Source organism: Oenanthe melanoleuca, chromosome Z (genome assembly GCF_029582105.1).
Source record: "Oenanthe melanoleuca isolate GR-GAL-2019-014 chromosome Z, OMel1.0, whole genome shotgun sequence".
Lineage (NCBI taxonomy): Eukaryota > Metazoa > Chordata > Aves > Passeriformes > Muscicapidae > Oenanthe > Oenanthe melanoleuca.
The window spans coordinates 65,438,914-65,459,154 of NC_079362.1; the positions used below are offsets into that span (position 1 = coordinate 65,438,914).

The 20,241-nt window shown below is 36.5% G+C and overlaps 2 protein-coding genes across 3 annotated transcripts in view; one reads left to right on the top strand and one right to left on the bottom strand.

The window, feature by feature from the left end:
* Positions 1–20,241, top strand: part of PRLR (prolactin receptor) — a 150,601-nt gene that overhangs the window by 33,420 nt on the left and 96,940 nt on the right. Inside the window, exon 6 of one of the 2 annotated variants that reach the window (XM_056513313.1) lies at positions 6,341–6,514. The exons of the other annotated variant lie outside the window; for it this stretch is intronic. The gene's annotated coding sequence lies outside the window, so the exon portion shown is untranslated. The remainder of the gene's footprint in view (positions 1–6,340; positions 6,515–20,241) is intronic. 2 annotated transcript variants of the gene reach the window in all.
* LOC130265494 (uncharacterized) overlaps positions 1,050–20,241 on the bottom strand; it is a 42,328-nt gene continuing 23,136 nt past the window's right edge. Inside the window, exons 2-4 of the mRNA XM_056514595.1 lie at positions 5,030–5,231; positions 3,604–3,708; positions 1,050–2,148 (exon numbers count right to left, since the gene is read on the bottom strand). Coding sequence (XP_056370570.1) covers positions 1,840–2,148; positions 3,604–3,708; positions 5,030–5,231 — 616 coding nt within the window. The 3' untranslated portion in view covers positions 1,050–1,839. The remainder of the gene's footprint in view (positions 2,149–3,603; positions 3,709–5,029; positions 5,232–20,241) is intronic.

Genomic DNA, 20,241 nt, shown 5'->3' on the forward strand with positions numbered 1-20,241 from the left:
AATTTTCCATAATTAAAAAATACTTGTGTTTTCTTGTGTTCTTTGTCTTCCGTATCTCTCCTAAATTTCTTTTGTTCCATTTTGTAGATTACTTCACATGTATAAGTTACTTGTTAAACTGTTCCTCTCAGAAATATAGGGGTGAGTGATACAATGTTTTTATTGATGCCAAAACAAAATATGGTGCTGTTGAATTGATTCTAATAGTTAAGCAAGAGGCACAGTCTTAGAGTTATAGATTCATAGTCTCATTTTCATTGGAAACAATCTTAATGCTCATAGAGTCCATTAAATTGTCTGAGCCAGTAGCAAAAGCAGTAACTGTGAGAGAATGGGAGAACTAAATCTCAGGATGACATTGATTCAGTGTTTCTTCTTTTTGTATGACTTGTTACTTTTCCAAGATACTATGGAAATCATTATAATGCATTGTCTGTTTAGCTGGCTTTTAATATTCACTTATCTTGTGTTGCTCTGGCTCTTCTGTTCTGCAGCTTTTCCCACGGTAAACTGAACTAATTTGCAATGTTGTCAGAGAAAAAGAGTTAGTACTTATCTTACATTTGGGGCTAGAGGAAGGGAGCCTAAACATGTACTACACTTGCTTTGGAAAATCCTGCAATTAAATGGATGCACATCAACACTAATAATTTAGTGACTTGTAGGTGTGTCCCTTCAAAACTAGTAAGGATTTTTCATTTAATTTTGGCAATTTGCAGTAGTTAATTTTCTTATTCTGTTCCAGATCTTCTACTGGTCATGAATTTGAAACAGATTTTCCAATATATCTTCTGTAAGGAAAGGTCCTTCTATTTGTTTCTTTTCTGTCAGCCTTTCATGGTGCCACTGAAAATCTTCATGAAACTCAACAAGTCAATACTTTTTAACAAGGTCATTCATTAATTTTTTTCCTTGAAATTAAACCCTAGATTGGTGGATATATAATTTTTTTTATGTTTGACATGAAGTAAAGGATTATGATGGGCACAGTTGCAGATGAGTTCCCTAATAATATAAATTTGGATCATGTCCTGTATTTTGCAGAGGAGTAACTCAGGAACTTTTTCTCCTCTTGTAGATTTCCTGACTGGAGTCTCTGAAATAATCCTTTTAATATTGTAAACTTTTACTTCAGCAATGCACCCCTGTGTAATTTACCTGGTTTACATCATTTTTTTGCTTCTCGCTCTTAGGTTTCTTGTTCTCCTTCAATGCGTCAGGCCTTGTCACCATCCTAGTCCCCGTGTCAGTATTACAGTCTTAAAAATCCTGTGCTTTCCTACTTAGGTGAGAAATCCCAATCCATACTGATCCTATTTTCCTTATTAATCCAGTGAACACATTTATCTGATTTGACTCAGGCGTTTTAGTGTTTAACAGTACTCCTCTGTTGCAGCAAACAGTTTTTCCTATGTTTTGTGTAATGACCAATATGCTTTTAATTTATTATTTTCTTTCACTGTGTTTTTATATGTTTACAATGTTATTAAAGTAATTTAAACCCAGCCATTTTACTTTCCCCATTGTATTTCTTGTATTGTGCTTTGTATATGTTTTTATAACTTTAGTAGTACTTTTTGAGTTACCATGCCATGTTTAGGTGCAATTCTATTCTTAACTAATAAACTGAATCCTCCTATATTTGCAAAACACTACAAGTAATATCTTTTGTTCTTAACTTCTTTACTTGCCATTCATTTCCACCAGTACAACATAAATTTTATGGTATTATTGTCTTAAAATTGAGTTTGTCTAAAATGTATATACCCCATACTTGAACACTTTGAGATTAAAAAAGGGGAAATACAAAAGTTCACTGAGACTTTGAGATTATTTGCATTAAATGCTATGGTAGTTTACATTCTCAATCTTTTTTTGCATGCTTGACAGTACTTCAAATTTGAAGTAATGATGAACCACACAGTTATTGTTTTGTTGTTTCAAACTTAGAACATCTTGGAAAGACAACGTAGATTTTAGCCCAGTTCTGGATGCATTAAACTCTCCTTTTCCATCACCTTCAAGCCGGAAGTTTAGTTTTATGTTGGACTCTTTGGCTATAGCCTCCTGGAAATAATTTTGATTTGTTTTTTTATTCATTTCAAAGGTAAGGGTATTCAGAGAAGGAGTTTCGATTGTACTTTTGGTCTGTTTAAAAACAGGAGAAAACATCAAAACAAGACATTAGATCATGACAGAAATAGAAAAAAAAATCAAGCTAGAAGAATTTTCAGTATAAACAGATGTATAATTACAAGCCCTTGAATGTATGTAATTACACATACTCAAAAAAACCTCTATGCCATTGCCATAATGAAAAAGCCATCATTTCTCTTCAAAAGCACTTCAGGAAGCAAAATCAGACACTCTGCCAGCATATTCAATTTGTCCATCTCTCACAAAAAATTGTACCCTATCCTCAGTAAGGAAATTGGTCTTCGGTTGAAAGCAAAGTAATTACAAGAATTCTCAGAAAAAAAGATCATTGCCCTCATAAATCATTGGAATTAAAATTGTAAATATTTCTCTTCCCCCTTGCTCCCTCATCTGTTTAATTTCATGAGTAAATAGGTCTCTGACCTTGGCTTGATTGACAAGGGAAGTTAAAAATGCAAGCCCTTACTATTCAATTCCACGTATCAATGAAAGGGTGTTAGGAATATTAAATAAATGAACACAGCTTAACTAATATTTAAATTATGGAAGGTATGCCATTTTATAGTAAACAGTTTACTTAATAATACAATTTTTAATGTTAGTAAAAATCTGAAATACTATTATTAGAAGAAAAAGCACTAATTTTTTTAACATACAATAAACAAGTGTCAGTATATTGTGTGTTTGCTACTGGAGTTTATTTTATTTGATTACAACTAGCAAATATTAGACTGGTTATGCCCTCCATGTTCCCTGAACTGCTCTTTTGATATATGATTTTACTCTGTCTCATCTTTTTCCAGCCTCCAGATAACAACAGGGCTGCTGTTTCATCACAAGTTTTGTGCACTCCATATGCCAGGTTATGAATTTTATTAGAGAATTAAAATTGAACAGAATGTGGAAGTTGTCAAAAATTATTAATAAAACTTGTCAGAAAAGTAAAATTGCTTTCAAGTTGGGAATTAAGTGTTCTGTAGATACACTCATGGTTTTTATTTTCTTAGTGATCTTAATATTCAGACTAAGATCCTAGATCCCACAATAAAATATGTTGTAAGAAGTAGACTAAAGGAGAGTTAAATAATCAGGCCATGTTGCCTTGTGGTTTCTGTAATTCTCATTTGAACTTCTCTTTCTAGCTTCTGTGTTCTTTGAAGACTCTCACACATAAACCATAAAAAGTGTCTTGATCTTAAAGCTTGTATTTCCTCCCTACTACAATATATAATTTTTCACCCAACCTCAGTCTTTCAGAAGAAAGTATAACTAAGTGTCTCATTCAGAGTTTAGTTCCAAGACTTTAGTTAATCAAAATGAACAAGATTCTCACATTATTTTTTTGCTGGTCATAGAGGAAGATTGAAAAGAGATGAAAACATGAAAAGATGAAAAGAAGGCTGAGTATCCACTGGAAATCAGTGAAGTTATCATAGTCTATCAGACCTGATGATAGGCATCCCAGAGTCCTAAGCTATTGACTGAAGAAGTTCCCAAGCTGCTGTCCACGATACTTGAAAGGTTACAGCAGACGGTTGATGTTCCAGGTAACTACAAAAAGGGAAACATATCCATTTTTAAGAAGAGAAGAAAGAACAACTCTGGAAACTACTAACCTGTCATCTTCACCTTTGTGCCTGGGAAGATCATGGAACAGATTCTCCTAGCAGTTGTTCTGAGGCACTTGGAGGACATGGAAGTGGTTTGTGACAACCAGCACAGCAAGGGTAGGTCCTGCCTGACCAAACAATTGACTGTCCATGATGGAGTGACCATATCAGTGTATGAGGGATAGGATGCAGATTTCATTTTTCAGGACTTCTGTAAAGCCTTTGACATGATCTCCCACACATTCTTCTCTTGAAATTGGAGAGACGAGTGTTTAATGAGTGGATTGTTTGGTAGGTAAGGAATGGGTTTGATAGTCGCATCCATGGTCCACTGATGGACATCAGTGGCAAGTGGTGTCCCTCAGGGATCCATACTTGGACAAGTGCAATTTAATATCTTCATTAATGACATAGACAAAGGGATCAAGTGAACCCTCAGCAAGTTTGCAGATGACACCAAGGTAGGGTGTTTGACACACCACCTGAAGGACAAGATGCCATCCAGAGGGACCTGGACAAGCTGGAGGAATGGGCTTATGGAAATTTCATAAGGTTTAACAGGGCCAAGTTCTGGTGCTGCATCTAGGTCAGATCAACCCTCAGTATCAGCACAGGCTGGGCCTGAACAGCCCCAGCCCAGCCCTGCCCAGAAGGACTTGAGGGTGCTGTGGGTGAGAGGCTGGACATGCCCCAGCCATGGCACTCACAGCCCAGAGAGCCAAACGTGTCCTGGGCTGCATCCAGAGCCCCGTGGGCAGCAGGGCAGGGAGGGGATTCTGCCCCTCTGCTCTGCTCTGTGAGACCCACCTGGAGCACTGCAGCCAGAGCTGGGGTCCCTGCACAGGAGGGACAGGGACCTGCTGCAGTGAGCCCGGAGGAGTCCACCCAGATTATTAGGGGGCTGGAGCACCTCTACTGAGTGAAAAGACTGAGAGAATTGGGGTTGTTCTGCCTGGAGGACAAAAGGCCTGAGGGCTACCTGATTGTGGCCTTCCAGTACCTGAGGAGGGCCTACAAGAAGGAGAGCAGCTATTTACAAGAGAATGTGTTTTGGTTTAAGACAGTCTAAAGAGGAACAGTATAAAATTAGTTGCCCCTTTTTATAGGTTTAACCAATCACTTTCGACAAAAAAGGAGAAAACAAATACAAGCCAGTGTAAGTGAAAAAAATGACTTTGCATTCTGACTTTGTGCAAACAAATGAAACTGCAACAGGCAAAACCCAGCAAATAAACACTAGATACAAAATTTCCGAAACATACTCCATGAGAACCAAGAGAAACTGGAAATGCCTTTTTTGGGATAGTGCCCACTGCAGGCAACTGTGTGAGGGGAGACAAAGAGAAAAGATGGCGGCAAACCCTCCCCCCAAGATGGCGGCCTTTGCAGGCAACAAGACAGTCCAGGAGACAATGGGAAATGATGGCGCAAACTGTGATGAGAAGGTAGGAGACAGGAGCTGTTCTAATGGCAGATGAAAACTTGCTGGGTCAGCTCTGCCACCCGCTGCCTCCTCCTGCCACGTGCAGGACTCCACCCTTGGTGCTGGTGTGTCCAGGGGAAAGAACTGGCCGTTTGGTACTAACCTGTCTCCAGAGACTGCCTCAAGCTCCATGCTGCTGACAGGGTTTGCAAACTTCACTCCAAAACAGTTTTTGCTTGTGAAATACACTTTACCTGGGTGGCTGGTGTTGCAAGCCCAGAAAAAAACACAACAACCTGAAGCAACCCTCTCCAAAACGGAGCCTTCACCTTCTGCAAATGCTTCATTTAAAGAGTGCTCCCTTCTTGCAGACTCTAAATTAAAAAGGGGTGCAAGCAACACACCTCTTCCCTCCCTACAATCCCCACTTCAGGATTCCTGAAGCTGCAGACATAAAGAGAAACTGTAAATGCCTTCTGGATCATAAAGAGACAGAAAGGTTTTTTGGGGGCACAGATAGGTACCGAGTACAGTAAAGTTTTGGGTTACCCAAAACAACATGGAGTTGGACAAGACAGGACAAGTGGCAGTGGCTTCAAACTGATGAAGAGTATTTAGAACTATATATTAAAAGCATATATTTAGAGTATATAGATATTTAGAATATATTCTTTACCATGAGGCTAGTACCTGAGCAAGTTGCCCAGCGAAGTTGTGGATACACCATCGCTGTGGATGCTCAAGTCTAGACTGAATGGGACTTTAAAGAACCTGATCTAGTTAGAGATATCCATGGCCCAGGCAGGAGACTTGAAACTAGTTGATCATTAAGGTCTCTTCCAACATAAGCCTTCTACAATTCTGTGCATCTATTCCCACATTGTTCTCTCGTTACATACCAGCGACAAGAGCACAGCAACTCCTTCTGCACTTCCCCTGCAGAGGAAGCCACACAGAGCAAATTGATTCTCTCAACTAAAAAAAGTTTGGCATTATTCAAGCTCAAATCTCTAAGTTCTTTTCCATGGAGCTAGTCCTGATTTTCAGTTTGAACATGTTTAAACAGTTTGAAACAACGTTCTTAAAATTATCATATTTTAATATATTTATTACTATTTCTGACTTTTCATTGCTTGATGTTTAATTTTAGAGTTTGAAAATTTAGTGCCACATCAGAATGACTTGCAACTACAGCAGATTTCAGAGACCTCTGAAACAAAATCCAAGATGCTAACAGATAAGAAAGAGAGCTTGTGCGCGTGTTGCAGAACAGCTGAGAGCTCAGAGTCTCCAAGAAGAGCAGAAAGCCCAAGACACTGAAAAGGTGACTGCTTATTTTTATGCATGTCTGAAGAAATATTTTCTGAAGATTATATGCTTAATGAGTTAGTTAAAGCCGGGGTGAAGGTTTTCTGATTCTGTGGTGCACACTCATGTTCATACAAGAATAAAGAAAAGCAGTGTGCATGGAAATAAAGCCAATGTACTCTTACAAGACCTTAAAAACATTCCTATTTAAAAATCACTTCATGTTAAGTTGAAATTATTTGCATATTGTTAAGCATGGAAAATATTTATAGATTTGAAGACAAAGTGTGTATATCACAATTAGTATGCATTTGAGATGTCCTTGTATAAGAGTTTTGTGTCATTCTTCTTTTGTAAAGATGGAGTGTTGTACAAAAGCAGGAAAACGGCAGAAGAAGGGCATCTATAGTGGGTATGGCTTCAGAACATCTTGTGCATCTGTGTAGTTATTCTGATGAAGTAAAAAAGGAGGGACAAATTTCTTTAGAGATGGGAACAGTCACCCAAAGCAGAGTTTATGGTTTATATAGCGTCAATGGCCAGATATCAGGGTGTTGAACTCCATGATGAAGTTGTTGACTAGTTTAATATGTATTTTATGTGGGTAATGAAGGAAGAGGGTCTTGTTGTGGTTATTTAGCTGTTCTATTGCCACTACATGAGCAAAAACAGCAAAGAAATGCCATTCATATATCTAGACAGAAAAATACAAGCAATATGCAAAATAGTCAGCATTTTTAAAGAATTTTTTTAATATTTTATATGATATATTATATATTTTAACTGATTTTCACTTTATGTACAAAAATCACTTTCCGACTCCACTCCACCTTTACCTGCGTGTATTTGTAGTGCACTTCAAATAAGTGCAATTTGTATGTTTGTTACTCTTGATGATCCGAGACTCACTATTCAGCAGTAATGTTACATAATGGTATTCCCAGTTTCTTTGCTGTATTCAGACCTGTGCCATACTAGAACTAAAATTCAATGAAAACCCTTAAATGTGTATAAGGCCCTGAGAAAAAACTGTTTTTCTTTAAAGATCTGCTTCTATTGCACCATATTATTTGTTAATGTAGATAAAGCATGTAAAGATGTACAACTTTCTGATAATGGTAATTAAAAGATACATGTTCATACTCAAATATTGAAAATTGCCTAGGATATTGATAAGATGTCAAATTATTTAGAATTTATGGTGGTACTTTAAACGAATTTTACAACATCTACTTCTTGATATAAAAATTGTGATTTATTAGTGAAGTGGCTAAGAATATTTTTGGTTAAGGTCTAACTGTGTACAAAAGGTAGAAAATTATTTTGCTTTCACAACATTTTAGTGATCCACTTTTAAAAAGTAGAAAGAAAGAAGAAAAACTGAAAAAGGAAAAGAAAGGAAAGTAATTTTCCAGGTCTGGACCCTGATAATCTCTTCTGCCTTCTTCCTGGAAGGTTGTTTTCCTTCTTGCATACTATATTTGCCTCATATATATGTAGAGCATTACTTCAGAGTTATTAGGTATTGTATTAGGGCCAAATGTTGTCTTTTGTTTAAAGCTACGTATTTGAACACAAGATATTGAATATTCGACATTCCTTAGGAAGAAGGAGACAAAATAAAACAATAGCCAAGGTTCAAACAGCAATTATACAGGTTACAAAGCCACCATCAAGACCCAAAAAGTTCTTGAACAACAAGAGAGATGCAAAGGCAATTTTCATCTCTATTCTTTTAATGTTAATTATATTAACTCAAAAGTCATGATTTCTGGGAGCATTTACTGTTACAAATACTGTACTTTTACCATCCAAAAGCTTCTGTTAAAATTATATGGTAGACTCAAACAACAAAGGGCTGAATATTTATAAAATTATGATTCTGCATTTATTTTTTAATAAAAATTGCTTTGAGGTATGAAGTTCTAGTTGAATAAATACCATAAATAGATCTAATTCGATCGCTGAAACTATTTTAGCTTCTAGTCTACTGAGTACAATACTTGAAATAAAATCATGGATGTTTCTTCCTGATTTGTGCATGATGAAGTTTAGCACCATAATGTTCAAACTGTTCTGTAACACACTGTGAAGTGTCTGCTCTACTAATTTTTACAGAAGGTCAACAGTGACAGATACACTGAAATAGAGAATATACTAACATAGTTGCTTGATTAACTATCAGGGATACATTCACACTACCAAATATAAAGCAGATCATAGTCCAGAATATCTTGTTTCAATGTGATGTTTTTGGGCTAACATATGTTAACTGTGAAGATGTCTCCTATACTCTACTAGAGCCCTAGGCAAAACCAGAATTATCCTGCAGAAAGAACAGCTGCAAAATTCTAGGATTTTCTGGCTAGGATTTTCTGGAGATAGGTGTAGCTAGGAAAGGGGAAGAGGGGAAGGAAGGGAAAGGTGCAAGACGGAAATCATCTGGCCTTTATTCTTGGTGTAGCTGATGCTTAAAATATTTTCAGTGTAAGTATTTCTGCTGTACGTGACATAAAAGTAATTCTCTAGTACTTGCTCTGTAGAACCTTCTTTATGTTGCTTTGTGAAGAGAAAGGAAACTTAATTTTATTTTTTCTTCAGAACGTATACAAGGAGATAGAAAAGTTTGAGAAGTCTATGACAGGAAATGTCTCTGCAGTACACAGTCATGTGACTGACAGGTAATATTTGGATACTAAATTGTTTAGAAAAGTCAGAGAAATGAAGAATTCTCACAGCATCCCTGCCCAGAAGGACTTGGGGATGCTGTAGGTGAGAGGTTGGACATGCCCCAGCCATGGCACTTACAGCCCAGAGAGCCAAACGTGTCCTGGGCTGCATCCAGAGCCCCGTGGGCAGCAGGGCAGGGAGGGGATTCTGCCCCTCTGCTCTGCTCTGTGAGACCCACCTGGAGCACTGCAGCCAGAGCTGGGGTCCCTGCACAGGGACCTGCTGGAGTGAGCGCAGAGGAGAGACAGCAATTTTTTTAGAGGGCTGGAACACCTCTGCTGTGAGGAAAGGCTGAGAGAATTGGGGTTGTTCAGCCTGGAGAACAAAAGGCTTCAGGGCTACTTACTTGTGACCTTCCAGTACCTGAAGGGAGCCTACAAGAAAGAAGGAGGTCAGCTATTTACAAGAGCATGGAGTGACAGGACAAGGGGGTAGCTTTCAGACTAGCAGAGAGCAGGTTTAGACTAGATATTAGGAAAAAATTATTTACTGTGAGATTGGTAAGGCACTGGATCAGATTGCCCAGAGAAGTTTGAATGCCCCATCCCTGGAAGTGTTTTAAGGCCAGGTGGCATGGAAGTCTGACTAACCTGGTCTAGTGAAAGGTATCCCTGGCCATGGCAGTGGGGTATTTGCAGTTGTCTGTCATGAGACAGTTACTACCATTTTTTTTTCTTTTTTTCTGAATTTGTTTTGTTTGGCCTTTAATGCCTTCCCACTTATTCCTGTGATTGTAGTTCTTTAAGGTGTGGGTATGTATAATAGGCTGCCTAGCTCTTTGTTCATAATCAGTAAGAAATAGGTACTTGTCAGTGAAATTTGTCTTTATTTAAAACAGGTAAGATGAGTCACCTTTGACAGCCTGATTCTCTTAATTCACAATATAGAGACCCCCCACTGAGCTCAGCTACAAGCTCAGCTATAGGTATCTGCTTAAGTGAGGTGAAATTTATCATTTGAAAGTGTCATCTGATGGGGAATACACAATCACCTCAAAGTTCAGCTCAGTTGGACCCCTTAAGGAGGGAGCATTACTTCCTTGTCCCAAAATGGCCACATTACAGTGACTTTCTAGTATTCATTTTACTTCACAGAGTTGAATGTTTTGCTGTTATGTAGTTCCCAATAGTACTTTCAGGATTGCTTCATCAAATTACAGATTTCTCTAAATCTCCAGGTTTCTTTCATACACTTACTAAACAAGAATTGTTTGCCTTCATTAATATCCCTGAAGATATTAATAGATCCTGGAACTTTGATACAGGCTATGAGTTAATTAATAAAGAGTGTATTTTTTAAAATACACTAATAAGGCATTGTGTGAAATGGATACAGACAAGTTAACAACTTTCACAACAGTAAAATTTTTTCAGGGTAGGAATGGGAAACCCCCTAACTTGTTTCTATTTCCCAAGCTCATTAAAACGTCAGAAAACTACCTTGGGAAAACAAGAAAATGTTTAACTTAATAAATGTTTAATCTTGAGATTGTATGGATGTTTTATCCTGGGCACTGAGAAATGGTGTGGAAACTCTGTTACTGAGGGTGAGAAAAATGAAACTAAATCAAAAATAAGAGGAACAGGGAAAAGTGAGGATACAAGACCTCTCTTTCAGCACTGTCAAACTGTGCTGTCTACTCATAAATTCATTTCCAGGTTTAATACAGCTGCTTTTTTACTAAATTGAATCAATGAAGTTTGACTTGCCATACATAATCTGCAGTCCCTTACTCTGATGTCAGGATATGTACCTTTGTCTCAGCCCCTGAAGTTCTTATTTCTGTTGCGATTCATGAGGTTCTATAACTATTCTAAATGACTACATGTTCATTCTCTGTTATTAGGTAATTTAAATGAAGTGATCTTCTAGTAAGGTCTGAAAGGATACTGACAAGGTATAATTGACGTAAGAATATTTATGTTGAGCTTTATCAGTAGCATGAATTTAATTCAGTAGTTTTCAGTTATGGAAACATAATGAGAAATTAGCTATCATTAAAAATTATCTCATTCATTGGCTTTTGTTCACCTCTTGTTAAATTTTGCCGCAAATTAACTGAAGACTTTTATGAGAAACTAATGAATAAGCATAGAATAACACACAAAGAAGACACAGAGGTAAAAAATCTTCCCTCAATGATGCTAGCTTTTGAAGTATTTATTATGTATGGATACATAGAAGATTTCAAACTCCAACCTGATGACAGAAATTTTAAAAAAACGCGAGATAAATAAAGCTCAATGGAAATTTTTTTTCTGTGATTGTGATGATTTATCATAATTGTTTATCATTTTGTTTCTGATTGGATATGGTTGTAAAACTGTTCCCATTGGCTTTTTTTCAGGATGTTTATATTTTCATGTTAAACTCTGTAAATATCAACAAAGAAAACAATATTTCTGATCCTAACTATGGTAAGATAAAGATACATCTCTCCCACACACTGCTCAGTGGAAAATTCCTACTCAGTGGAAACCTTAAATGTGCAGGTGTTCTTTTATAGACTAGTGTGGCTGTTATTTCTTTGACATGTCTTCAGTAGGTTAGCACAAATTCAGAAATGCTTGTTTCCTTTGCAATTAAATACTTTTATTTCTGCATCTAGGGGAAAATAAAGGATTCATATTTGTTGCTAGGTCTGTGCATAGGCTCTAGGTTGATCAGGCTTTTTTAGTGCATCTGATTTTCTTAAAGTTGTACATTTTTAATTTCTAGTTCCAGATTCACCACCATGCTAGCAAGATAAAGAGTACTGTAAAGTTATATAACAGTGACTACATGTAAGCAATAGCTGTTCAGAATCATCTTCAGGTTTTAAAGAGTATATATCTGTCTTTTTCTGGTACCCTCTTGGGGCCCTATTGATGGTCATCGTTGTTGCAAACAAAAAAACACCAAAAACAAAAAGCAGTTTGTTTTTGTAGTAAAAAAGTTCTTGTCTAGAAAAGGCTTTGGTTCGAAAAAAAAAAAAATATCATTAGACATGTTGCTGTAGTCTTTTGCGCTATCATTTCTGTATTCCGCAGTGGTCTTGCTTTGTGACTCAAACAGGAAATTTGTCTGCAATGATACTAGAAAATTAGACCTGTTTCAAATTGATTTCACTTCTTATCTATCCAGAAACTGCATGAATGATTCCTAAGTCATGGAAAACATATTTGTTCTAGCTAGTTGTGAGAGAAATAGGATGAATAGGTTAACGAGAAACAAAAAGGAAAAAAATAAAGAGATGTAAATAGCAGCAGAAGAGAGAAAGAAGCAAGCTTGGAAATACATAACTGCACAGTTTGGCACATAGAGGGTATACATATAAGCAAAGTTTTGCTCAGAGAAGTAAGCTAAACTTGGGGAAAGTGAAGTCACTAAGAAGGGACTTGAAGGTTAAGGAAAATTCAAGAGTTCAACATTTAATTTTCCTTAAGTGATTTCATGACTGATTTGAATTAAAATCCAGGCTGCTGTATATGTTGATGAGAAGGTGATTAAATGTAAATATTCTTGAGATATTGTCAATGCTATGGTTAAATATGTCTGAGAAGGACTGAGTACTAGTAGGTGTCTTTTTTAAGTATGAAGATCATAACTCAATTTCTGTTTCAAAAGAGCTTTCTACCTAATTCTAAGAATGAAGTGTGAATCAAAATTGTTTTATATTTACTCATCTAAGTAAGGATTCATATAAATTGGTGTTTCTGGGTCATTCTTTCCAAGGCAAATGGGTTATTTTTGAAGGAGGTAGTGTTTTGACCATCCAGAATTAGTTTATACACCCATTTAATTAAAGAGGTTGTGATCAATGAGAGATGGAACGTCTCAGTCTTTCAAGCCTAAAAGCTTACTTTAGTTCACTCAGCTTTGAATGCACACAGGGATGTTGACTCTATGGTCCAGGCTATCACTCTGGGGTGTGGATAATAGAGTGACCAGAGGCAAGAAGGCCATCTGCTCTCCAGTGGTATATAATCCCTGTTAACAAGTTCTTGCCTGTGTTCCCTAAATGTCCTTTGAGTTTGGAGAACTTGGAAATCATGTAACTTAAAAGTACACTTAGCTTTACTTTTTTTCTGTTTGTTCCTAAGTTTGCTGTTCTGATCCCTTTCTGTAATTTTCCTGGTTCTTTGTCACCTAATTCAGCAGTTTCTCTACTTCTTTGAGGTATTATGCTGTTTTGTTTATCTCCAGTCTTACTTAAGAAGTCATAAGTCTCAGTGGAAGCTGCTCATTGTCTTGTTAAATTCCAGATTTTCTTTGGTTACTTAGAGTAACTGTCAGCTGCTTGACCTGCAAGAAACCAGGTGGTAAAATCAGCTTTTGCTTGGGACTAAATTACCTGTGATTGTCTGTCTGTGACACTTGTTCACTAGGGTAGAAACTGTTGCCTAACTTCCTCCAGGTTTCCTATTCCAATACAACTTTCTTCTTGGTTTGTTACTCCTTTTCTTTTGACAGTGCTATGCATTTCATGTGCACAGCTATTTTAGCTATATTAAGATACAGTCAAATACCCAAATGAAAATATAAAAGTAGACTACAAATGAAGAAATTACAATGAATAGCCAAAATCAAAACTTTCCTTTTGATTTATTTGTTTGGCATTTGGTTTGAATGCATCTCAAGGTCTTTGGTTTGTAATCTTTCTACATGCTTTTCTATTTCAGCAAGTTAAGCTGTTAAGATTTCTAATACAGAATTTGGGTTATACTCTGCATTATTTTAAAGGCATTTTTCTATTGCACATTGCCCAGCTGAAGTAAGAAGTTACTTTAACAAAATTGTTAGTGTCAATGTCAGACAACCACCCCTTATATTGTCCAGGAGTTTGAATTGAGGGTGGTTTTTTAATCCAAACAAAGATGACATTATTGGAAGTTTTGACTTCACTGAGAAAGAGTTTAACCTTTTAAGTAATCTGATTGAAAGCAAAGCTCCCTGATGTTTATCTTAATTACTTAATACGTGTTAAATGACGTGTTGTCTGGCATATGTCAGCTAATGCATTAGGTTGGGATTCTTTAAAAATCACCAGTTCACCTAATGCCATAGGACAAACATTTTCTTTCAGTTCTCTGACTTTCATTATCTTGTCTCATGATAACATGATTTCCAAGTGTCATTTGAGACTGCATGCAGTTTTATCCTTAATGTTAAGCTGAAAGAAAAGATCTTAATTCCTCAATAAATCATAAAGAGCAAAAATAAAAACTAATCCCAAATCTTTTTCTATTTACAAAATATAAATATAAAATTCATCTTCTAGAGATATAGGGGTGTAGGTAAAGAAGCCCAGGACCAGTTATATCCACCCTGCACTGACCAACACTTTAACATGTATTATACACTTACCATCTGCTGCAGCCTTTCTGTTGTTTTACTTAATACCCTAACAGAATGCATACCTAATAAGTAGGTTTTCCAGGAAAACATGATTTTCTGCTCACAGAAATTTGTCAGATTTTCCTTACATCAATACAAATAAGTATTGAGTCTTTCCTAGAACATTATTTTGGTGTTTGAAACAATTTTTAAGGAAGCTGTCTATGCTCAGTTCCTTTTAATATTTTGTTCATTTCAATGTTGACAAGGTTTGTGCTTATAATGTATATATGTGGTTGCATGACTAAAATCAGATAGGATTCATTAGGGTTTTGTTTTTTCTTTTTCCAGTGGGCAGTGTGGTATGTTTCTCATACCCAAAGGATTTTTAGGGGAAAAGAAGAATATTTTAATAGTAAACTAGGTTGCTAATAAGTGATACCTTAAGTACTCACAGGGTTTTGTGACATAGATATGCGTGCATACTGTGTTCACCAAGTGTGTCTTGAGCAGTGCACAGCTCATTCTGTAATCAGATTATTAGTTCAATCATATTAGAGTACTAAGGCAATACTCTGAGGGTGTTCCCTTAATCCCATTCCTTTGGTAGGCAGAAAAATGGCAAATAGCAATAATAGACATTAGGCTCAAGATATAGTACCTTGCTCTCCACTCCCATTTCTTCAATTATAGAATCCAAAAGACTTTGCTTCAGTATACAGGAGGAAGAAGCCAAAGCCAAATACTGACACTTAGAAGTCACAGTTTTCTGTCCAACCCTTGTAACTGTTGAGAGACATTTTACTGAATAACCATTTGGACCCATAGGAAGGTTACATTAATGGAATCATAGAATCATTAAGGAAAAGACCTCCAAGATCATCAAGTCCAACCTTTGATCAAATACCACCATGCCCATTAAACCATGTCAGAAATGCCACATGTACTCGTTGTATGAAGCCTCCAGGAATGGTTACTCCACCACTTCACTGAGGAGCCTAATCAAAGGCTTAACCACTGCTTCAGTGAAGAAATTTTTTCTTTTACCCTACCCAAGTCTCATTTGGCACAATTTGAGGTAATTTCTACATATGCTGTCACTTGTTGCCCGGGAAAGGACTGACTAACACCTGGCCACCTGGTTACCCACCCTCCTTTGAGGGCGTTGCAGAGAGTGGTAAGGTCTCCCCGAGCCTTCTTTTCTCCAGGCTAAACACCCCCAGCTCTCTGAGCCATTCTTCATAGCATTTATATTACAGACCCTTCATCAGCTCCACTGCCCTTCTTTGGACTCACTCCAGCTCTTGCAGTGAGGGGCCCAGAACTGGATACAGAGTTTGAGGTGCGGCCTCACCAGTGCTGAGCACAAGCTGATCCCTGCCCTAGTCCTGCTGACCACACTATTTTTGATGTAAGTCAGGATATATATATTTTACATAAAATATTGGTAGGCTACTTCCTATGCATATTAAAAAGTTTCAGCCTTTCTGCCAAGCAGTCATTATGGCTGCAACTTTTTAGTAAAATAAATGTGGCCAGGAGTATTTGTCATGGAGGCCAGCTGGCATGAAATACTATATTCGTACTTTTAATTTGTCTTGCCCTCAAAAACACTGTAGTTGCATGCAGGCAACCCACTGGAAGTAGTTCCCCGTGCATGTTCCATATTTATATTCAGATCTGCATTTCTTTGGGAGATTAGCAGATTATTTGGACCAAATCTCTGTCAGGAACCATTCCAAAAAATTAACAGTATAGACAATCAGGTTCCAATGCCTGGGAATGTTTCTAGATTTAAAGGCAAGTATGTAATCATACAGCTGTTGCTGTCTCTATTGAATTCTCTAATTTGAGATTCTGAGGAAAAATAATTTCATCTATTCCATTTACTACCTTCAACATGAATCAAATTGACTACTTTAAGTTACACATTTAGAAAAAAAAATACAGCACCTGAATTTTTTGTTTGTTTATTACATTTCAATGGGTGTGAATTAATTTACCTATCCGTGATGCTCTCAGATATATTAACAAATTTATTGTGAAATGTTTTCATTTCATCATCATCTCAGTAGTTAAGCACCATATCACAACCTCTCCTTAATCTTGAATGAGAAACAAAGTTTAACCTCTCAAATTTGGCAGTACTTATTTTGGAAGATTTGTATATTAACATAGTGAATACCAAGCAGTCTTCTAACTAGTATCAGACAGGACTTAGTGAAGGATAGCTATCTGTCATCCTTCAGGGAATACTTCTGTAAAATAGTCCTTGCACAATCTTATTTGGCAGATCTGTAATGAAAATTAACTACAACTTTAAAAATAGTAATTTTTCTCATCCACAAGCTGCAGGATTCCATCACGGCATTGACAACCACTTCAAAAACATGGAAGTATAACATGTAAATAGAGATTATGTAGTTTTTAGACATGAGGATACAGTGGCAGAGAAGAATGTAAACAATTATAATGGTGAGGATCTAGTGAATACAATTAAGCTGCAAAGGTTAAGAAAACTTTGGGTGAGCAGCTAGTAGAATAATCTGCTATCACTAGTGATAGTGAACAATTTTGACTTCTCAGATATTTTTGATGAAAGGAATGCAACAAAATAAACTACCAGATTCCGAATTAGGAGACTTCACTCTAAAAATCAATATATATTATTTCACAGGAGGGGAGCTGAGGAAAAAACTGAAAGAATATATGTATCTCCTTAAATAGACTACAGTATTACAGTAACTACACACTCCTTCAATGTGGGGTGGTATACAACATATAAATCAAAGGCCCAGATAAACTATAAGTTCTTGTTTTACCTCAAATATAAGAAGTAAGCAGAAAATGTCAGAAAGCAGAAGCTAGGTCAAATAGCAAATGTTGAATAGAAGAGAATTGCATAATAACTCAAACCAATACACAAAACTTGAAGCAATCAAAATAAAAGAAACCACTGATTAATTAGGCAGAAGTTAGTGACAGTGGATAGACAGCCACTTTGTGTATATTGGTATGTAAAATGAATCAGGGGAAATTCCATAGCCCCAAGAGCTCCAAGTTCCAAGAATGTGATGCCACACATTCAATATCCATATAGTTAAGTTCTCTTTTTCTGAAACACTCAAATACATGGTCTTGTCCCAGTATGTCTGTAAGGAACAGTAAATGGTTCATGCTTCTTCCCAAATACTCCTGTGCACCCTCTGGAAGAATTCTTTGAATGTTTTGAACAGGCTAAAAGTGGACCAGGAATGTGTTAAAGAGATGAATGCTTGAGCCTGAGCTTGTGCCATGACTTTATTTTGTTTACCGTAGAAAATATTGCCAGTGAGTCCTGTTCACATTTGTGTCAAGTGTATTTGTTTTCCATAGGGACATCCTGACGTGCTTTGCTATCCTGTCCCTCAGGGACCATTTTTATACAGCACATTTATCTTCCTGCATTTAGTCCCTATTTAAATCCTTTGAATAAATCTTCTTCCATTTAACAGCATCAAGTCTTTTTTTTTCTTATAAATCAAGCTTTCCCAAGCACAAGACATGACATGAGAAGTGACTAAAGTGGGACAATTTTGAAATTGTAAAGTGTCTCTCTGGTACAATAAGAGCAGTAAGAAAAACAACAAAATTTTTGTTCTCTAGCAAGTGAAAAGGCCAAAGATGTGAATTATCTTTCATTAAAGAAGTCGATTTCTATGAGCTATGAATGCTGTTAATACCAAGCTGAAGAGCTAATGGTACTGGTAAATTCTGAAGCAGAGAAATAAAACAACATAATCAACACTCAACTATAAACATAACAAAGGGCAACAAGGAGATGAGTAACTTAACAACATTGTCGTAAACAAATTATGTCATCCCAATTTTGAGATAGAGACCAGTAACAAATAAATATCTTGATTTAATAAAGCCTGTCGGGAATAGGTTGTATTCTTTTATGCTTTATTGCATGCCATTTTCATAGATGACCAGGCATGCATGGTCAGGATTAATTTTATTAACATCCTTAAACGCTGAGTTGAAATTAAAGAAATGATAGAAAATTGGTGTGGTGGAGCTGCAATGATAGATAATACAAAATAGTATTTCAATTTAAAAATTAAAATTATGCTATAAAAAAATAGGGCACAACAAGAAAGAATAGAGACTTACAAATTTAGGTAGGAAAAAATAGCCACACAATAATAAAATGAGAAGCAACCCGTTTGAAAAATAAAAGGGGCTATAGAGTACAGCAGCTCACAAGATGAGAGAGTGTTAAGCCTGTTGAATTCAGTTTGGTGTTTATCCCTTCAAGTACATGGATATGAAATTCATTTGCACATTGAAACTACACTTTGTTTGCAAAAGAAAGACTTTGTTTTTTGCCATATGTTTCAGTCGTTCTTTGTAGGTAAGCATATTATATCAGAGTTAGATGTATGTCTACTTCCTGGTTTACCAGAAAAAAAAAACCAAACTACCATTTGTGAACAGGACAAATATTATGTCAGATATTAGGATGAGTATAGTTCTTGACACTGGTATTTTCCTTCTACTCTTCAGCAATGCTGATGATTAAGTTGAAGGACTTAATCGTTTTTTGGAGTATTTCACTTGAAGAACAGATAGAATAATTTCAGAGAAACTATGGGAAAACAGCAAACTTTGCACAAAATTCAGAGATATCTCTGACAAGGGAAAAACTTGAAATGTTTGATCTTGAGAAGATTGGAGGATGAGAGTGGAGGCATATACTAAAAATTTTCACATATTTTAAAACGGTTGCATAAAGGAGCAGGTTGATCAGTTCCCCACCTGTGGTGCATAGAATAATAGTACCAATTCACAGAACAGGCTATTTCTTTTATGCTAAAGAATTTTAAACCATCCTTTTGCTGTATTACTTAGTTATACCTGCTGAATATACCACAATGGAGACTCCTGTGATCACTAACTTCCTTGCTCTATAGCGTTTAGATAATTTCTCTTCAGCACCTATGCCACAGCGTTTTAATTTGAATTTAGCTTCCTTTCATCTATGATTGCGACCTCTGTCTCACAGCTTTCTGTTACAGTGAGCTTCAGGGCAAAACAATATTCTATCACAAGCTGTTGAAAGCTCTCAGTAAGTTGGATTTTGAATAAACAGAATTAATTAGTTCTTGTGTGCTGAGGCATCCTTCCTTTCTGTCTCTTCAGAAACTATATCTGTGTCTGTTGGTGCACTCCAAACTAATGTGCTCCTGTTTCACTGCTCTTTATGTGTAAAATTCTTGTTTCTTAAGAATGTTTCTTCAAGCTACCACTTAGATGATTTCCTCCAAATGTACCTAACATTGATTGTTGCTTTGTTTCCATGGAAAGACTCCAGGGCTTCTTCATGAGTGGATTTGAGCCTTAAGATCTCTGCAATGCAAACTGCAGATCTCTATGGTCTCTCCAGTATCCAGCCCAGGCTTAGAGACACTCCAGTATCCAACCCCTCAGACTTTTATCAAAAAACAAAACTTTTAAAAACTCCTGTCAACTATATGAAATGTCGTGACGTGAAGCAGAAATTTAGAGAAATTTAAAGTAAAATGCAGCAAGAAGTGCTGTTGTCCACAGAAGTGCAGTGGGTTACACTTGCAATATTCTGAACATTTTTTGTTAGACCTTAGACTATAAAAGACCACAAATACCACGTGTCTTTGTTTTTCATATTTTCAAGGA